We start from the raw sequence: 6,000 nt of genomic DNA on the forward strand, positions 1-6,000 counted from the left end.
GTATCCATATAAGTGAACCTCCTAATTGTTTTTGTGTGCATGCAAATCTTACTTCTTTTCGCAGGAACAGTTTTCCTGGCATGTTGTAGTATGAGAAGTAAACCCCAGCAGAGAAGCGGTGGAGTTTGGACTGAATGCCTTCGTCCTCTGGCATATCATCATCTATAGTTAATACACAGTAAACTAAAGTTACTGACAAAGATACATACCCTCAGCTATATGAGGGCATATAGAGCTGTTGTCGGCCGATGCTATTTATCAGCCAAATATGTCACAGAATAATGCTGATGTATGGGGAAACATGAAGTCAGGGGACACCCACTTATTGATGGAGCAGCCATTGATGGTGGCTCAGGGATGTCCTGAAAGCCTGGGGAAGGTGGTGGGGAGTCAGGGGGAGAAGGAGGAAGGTGCTGGGGCTGCTGGGAGCTGAACAGGTCCTCCAGGGAGCGCTGTTTCTGTCTCATGCTGTTGGAGATGACTCTGCGACCCCTTGTTGATGGTGGAGATTTCTGTGGTGAATGGGTCTTTGGAGAAGGGGGTGGAGGAGGCAGCCACTGTTTCTACATACAGGAAGGATGTCAAACTGTTAAAGAATTACCTAATTAAGAGTGTAATTGCATAAACAAACAAAAAAGATTTCTAGTTATTTGTTTGTATTCTGACCTTCTGTTGTGCCACTGGTGCTTTGTTTTTAAGCTTAGCCAGAGCTTCCTCTTTGGGGTTACTCTTCTTTACAAATGATTTTGCAGGGTGTCTGCAAAGAGGAGAAAAAAGATATGTAGAAAACAAGACAATTCTATTAAGGTTTCATTTACATGCACGCTCTCAACAAGTTTTATTATGAACTGATAGAATATGAGTAAAACGAGCTAGCTTAAGATGTAAAATCTGATAAAAGGAAACAAAAAAAACATTTAAACATTAGTTTTACATTTTTTTTTTAAATTCCAGGGAAAAGATACCTAAATCTCTGACTCATAATTAATACTGGCGTACAAACAAAGAGAGCAGGAGGCCTAACATCACCACCAATGCTATAGAGTGGGAAGAAGAAAACCACTGTGTGTAAGGTGGGAGACGGACAACCAGTGGGCAATCTGCAGAGAACAAAAGAGCTAAATAATATCTTTAACAGGGTTAGGTTAGTTTATACCATTGTGGTGCTTCCTCCATCACACATCCTGGATTCCATAAACTTCGACTACTTTCAGCGCTTTTCCCTTTTCCTCAACTTCCCCATAAAATGAACCCCTTCCCTATTGTAATTTTTGGCTAGGTTAAGTGACAGCAGGAGAAACTACACGAGAGCAAGGCTGCAGTCCCCGATGACATCATCCCCAAAGTTCTAAGGACCTGGGATGGTGACCCTTTTACAACCTGAGTCTGTACACATTAGGACGCAGAGATGCAAGTGAACAGCAAAATGTCAGTGATTTTCTCTCAGTCTGTTTTAGAGAGTGCAATGTACCTCCTATGGTCTGTTAGAGGAGTAACATCAGAGCTGGCGACATCAACAGACTGAATTGGTCAGGATAGCCATGTGACTGGCTGCAAACTGGACACATTCACCAAAATTTGGTTAAAGCTCCAATTATGTTTAAAGTGATACTCAAACCTCTGACGATCTAAAATGCCTTTCCATTTTCCCCCCAACATTTATGCTGACTCATCTTTGGTAGTTTTTCATCACATGTAAGATATAAAGAATGCTCAAGCAGTATCCAGATGATTAAAGGAAACTTCAATTTCAGGCTTTAATGGAAATGTGTACACAGAGGATGAAGTGCTCAGACCTGACGGGCTGAAAGGGTTCGGGTTCTGGTTGTGGTCGGCTGTTGAACTGTTTGATGATTTCCCGAATGTTGGAAGTGGGTTCAGGTTGAGGCTTAGTGAGGGGAGTTGGGGTTGGTTTTTCTTTTGGGGGGTCAACTTCCCTTGCAGGTGGGCTTTGTGGATGTTTCACTATGGGAGACAAAACGCAGGAAATGTAAGATATAAACCCTAGCAAGCCTTCCTAATATGCTGCTGATCCATAGTGGCACCAAAACAGCCTGCTGAGGTCAGAATTCTGCAGTAAAGATGCCCTGTGCCATCAGTTACCAAGTCATTAGCAGCAGATTGTATTACGGATCTTTTCACATGTAAGTTTTTGGCTCGGACTATTATCTGAACCGAACCCACTTTCTTTGATGGTTCAGTATTTGGGCCAATTTTCATTAAGTATGAAAGGTCATCACTGAAGCTATTGACAGGAACAATGAATTACAGTAACACATCAGTGAAGGAGGAGTTAGAGTTTGTAATTAAAATATGCTGCAACAATACTGTAAAAAGTTCAAATGAAAGTGTACAGGAGAGCAAAGAATCCTGATTAAAAAAGAAACAGCAGTATTGTAACACTGTTGCATATAAGGAGAGGTAGCCCAAATAGTAAATAATGTAAGAATAATGGTATGTTATGTCAAGTTCTTAGCTGCATGATAAAAATGCTTAAGCAAAATTAAAAACAAACAATGTAACATGCAAACAACATAAGTCTTCACTAAAATCTTCAACCTTTCCTTGTCATCAAACACCGTCCCGCCCTGCCTCAAAACCTCCACCATTATCCCCATCGCCAAGAAGACAGCTGTGGCCAGCCCAAATGACTACAGGCCTGTTGCACTTACGCCTGTAGTGATGAAGTACTTTGAGAGACTGGTCTGTCAGCACATCAGGGCCGGTCTGCCTCCCACTCTGGACCCCCACCAATTTGCCTACAGGACAAATCGATCCACCGAGGACGCTATCACCATAGCGCTCCACATTGCGCTGAGTCACCTGGAGCACCGAGGAAGCTATGTGAGAATGCTCTTTCTGGACTTCAGCTCAGCATTCAATCATATCATCCCGGAGATCCTGGTCCAGAAACTGTCTCACCTGGGACTCTCTACCCCCATCTGCCTCTGGATCAAGGACTTCCTGACAAATAGACCACAGTCTGTCAGACTCGGCCCCCACCGGTCCAGCACCATCACACTCAGCACCGGGTCTCCACAAGGATGTGTTTTGAGTCCCCTCCTGTTTACGCTCTACACATCTGACTGCTCCCCTACCCATCTCTCAAACACCATCATAAAGTTCGCGGATGACACCACAGTGGTTGGACTCATCGCAAGGGGGGATGAGTCGGACTACAGAGATGAGGTCAACAGACTGACTGAGTGGTGTTCAGTTAACAACCTCCAACTGAACACCACGAAAACTAAAGAACTTATCTTGGACTTCAGGAAGGGCAGAGCAGACCCGGCCCCACTCTACATCCACGGGAACGTGTGGATGGGGGAACACTCCATGAGGTTTCTGGGCGTGCACATCTCTGATGACCTCTCCTGGACTGCAAACACCACGGCGGTGGTAAAAAAGGTCCAGCAGCGTCTCCACTTTCTGAGAGTGCTCAGGAGGAACAACCTGGAGGAGAGGCTGCTGGTGACATTTTACAGAGCCACCATAGAGAGCATCCTAACGTACGGCATAACAACATGGTATGCAGGGTGCTCAGCTGCGGGCAGGAAAGTACTGCAGAGGGTCATCAACACAGCCCAGAAGATCACTGGCTGCTCTCTGCCCAGCCTGGAGGTCACTGCAAACTCTCGGTACCTCAGCAGAGCTGGAAATATCATCAAGGACCACTCTCACCCCAGCAACCAACTGTTTGAACTATTACCGTCAGGCCGACGGTACAGGTCACATAAAACCAGGACAAACAGATTCAGGGATAGCTTCTTTCCCAGAGCTATCACCGTAGTAAATAAGCACAAAAACAATTGAACCTATTCCATACCGTCACTGTCATTATATTATGCTGCTATTCATACTGTCATTATATTAATGCTGCTATCCTGTATATATCGTACATACTATTGTTTGAGTACTTACGATTGTTTTTTTGTACTTTTTATATTTTACATTTATATTTATTATTGAAACTTGCACCAAGGGAGTGGCACTCCAATTTCGTTGTACTCTGTACAATGACAATAAAGGCTATTCTATTCTATTCTATAAACCTTGGCTCAGACTTTCACGTGTAAAAAGACTTGAATCCATAATGTTTTTGGTACAAAATATTATTATTTGCTATCATTTTACCATTTATTTGGTAGTTAGTTTGGAGATTACCCTAAATGATCTGAATTAAAATGAGCTTTTTAGAGGAAGGATCAGTTCAGAGAACCCTTGAACTTGTAAAATCCTCTTACCTTCTGGCTTAGCTGCTACAGGTGGGAGCAAAGGAGAAGTTAATGGAGGTGAGTGCTGTTGCTGTCTGGTTGTGCTTGGGGCTTGACGTGTCTTTAGGGTTTTAGGGTCTTTAGGGTTGGGCTGAGTGGCTGTAGGACAGCACAAGAAAATGGGATTAAGAAAAACCATGACTTAAAAAAAACACTACAGGAGCAATCACTGAAGATGCAAATTGAATTCTATAAATAGAAAAACAATATTTAAACCTCCTGTAAAACATAAAAACATCACAACATGGACCGACTAGTCAAAAGCAACTCCATAAAGATTGCAGCCTAAAATCATTTAATTTGTACATTTTGACTTGAGGACCTTCTTAACAAAAATAAACAATAGGCTAAACCCCTGGCTTTACAAAGTCATGAATCAAGCATTCAAGAAAATATGGAATCAAGAAAAATTATTGGGCATGAATCTGACCAATACAGCTTGGTGAAAGGGAAAAGGTTATTGCAGAAATTTATAAATGTTATACATGACTTGAATAATCTGTCAAACATATATCTTGTGAATGATATTAAGTCATTTGAGCAAGAAAGAACATTTTGCTGTTGAACTCACCAATCTTCTGGAAGAAGTCCCTTTTATCTTTGACAGAGTATAGCTCATCTGCATCTAAGTTTACTTCTGTTTCTGGCTGTAAAAGTAACATTTAAATGATAAGGAGAAGGAAGTGCATAATGACATGACACTATTGTTTCACATTCACAGAGTTTGAGGTAAAAAATCCAAATTGAAAGACTAAAGCAAACACTGTCTGTATCCTACGTTGTAAGTGTATTGACCAGCTGTTTTCAGAAACAAGTCAGTCATCATTTCAATTGAATAATATGTATGTATTTGCAAGTCATTTATAAAAGATTGTACACTAAAAATTTTGGGGGGATTTTTGATTAACAATCTGCGAGCTCCAGTTCAGTCACATCTATGCGTATGTTGTAGAGAATCCCTCACATTACACTGCTCCCAGGATCAACAGTTTCAAAATACGGACAGCTACCTGTAATTTCAGTCTGGACGGGCAAACAATGCTGCCATGTAGGAGGTAAAGAACAAGAAACAGTTCATAGTTAAAGCAAAGGAAAGCAGTACATAACTAGCTCAAATAAACTACCACATGGAAAAATTATGTTTTGTTCATTTTGACATTTACAGTGTAGGACCAGAAAAGTATTCATTTGTCACTTTAATGTTGTGTCATAACAGTAAAGTTTTCACAATGTCAGTGAATCATTCCTACAGTTTAAAATGCAGGCGGGGTTACTGTGGAGAAGCAGGGATTGGTGTGATTAGGTCATTCCCTAAGGTGGGGTTAGGAGAGGCGTGTTGGCGCAATACTTTACGCTCTTCTGGCAGCTGTAAATAAATGTAGATTTGTGCATTCGACAGCACAGCAACTATCTGGCGGTTTGTTAAACTGTGATTGATGGCAAAGGAGTGCAAAGGACTGCAGTACTGTTTTTCCCTCTAGGTGGATGCATCCCCCTAGCTCTGATGCCATGTGAAAACTATGAGTCTGTGGGTGTGGGCAGGACTGGATACAAATATTGCGGGAGCGGGTGGATGTGACAGAGAGGGAAAGTGGGAGTGGGCAGTAATGCTCAGAAATTCAAGGGGGCAAGGATTTTTTTTAAAAATGTCACAGCAAGTAACCAACTGAATACAAGTACCACACTGACAGTGTTTTGAAAAGTAGTTGCTCACACAATATGCTAT

The 6,000-nt window shown here is 41.9% G+C and overlaps 1 protein-coding gene across 2 annotated transcripts in view; it reads right to left on the bottom strand.

Moving 5' to 3' along the window:
* myo15b (myosin XVB) overlaps positions 1-6,000 on the bottom strand; it is a 41,999-nt gene that overhangs the window by 17,845 nt on the left and 18,154 nt on the right. For both annotated transcript variants that reach the window (XM_005749520.1, XM_005749521.1), the window contains exons 17-22: positions 4,846-4,921; positions 4,245-4,373; positions 1,797-1,965; positions 667-757; positions 323-563; positions 53-162 (exon numbers count right to left, since the gene is read on the bottom strand). In XM_005749520.1, coding sequence (XP_005749577.1) covers positions 53-162; positions 323-563; positions 667-757; positions 1,797-1,965; positions 4,245-4,373; positions 4,846-4,921 — 816 coding nt within the window. The remainder of the gene's footprint in view (positions 1-52; positions 163-322; positions 564-666; positions 758-1,796; positions 1,966-4,244; positions 4,374-4,845; positions 4,922-6,000) is intronic.

Source organism: Pundamilia nyererei, unplaced genomic scaffold, assembly GCF_000239375.1.
Source record: "Pundamilia nyererei isolate P.nyererei 1_Seehausen unplaced genomic scaffold, PunNye1.0 scaffold00248, whole genome shotgun sequence".
NCBI lineage: Eukaryota > Metazoa > Chordata > Actinopteri > Cichliformes > Cichlidae > Pundamilia > Pundamilia nyererei.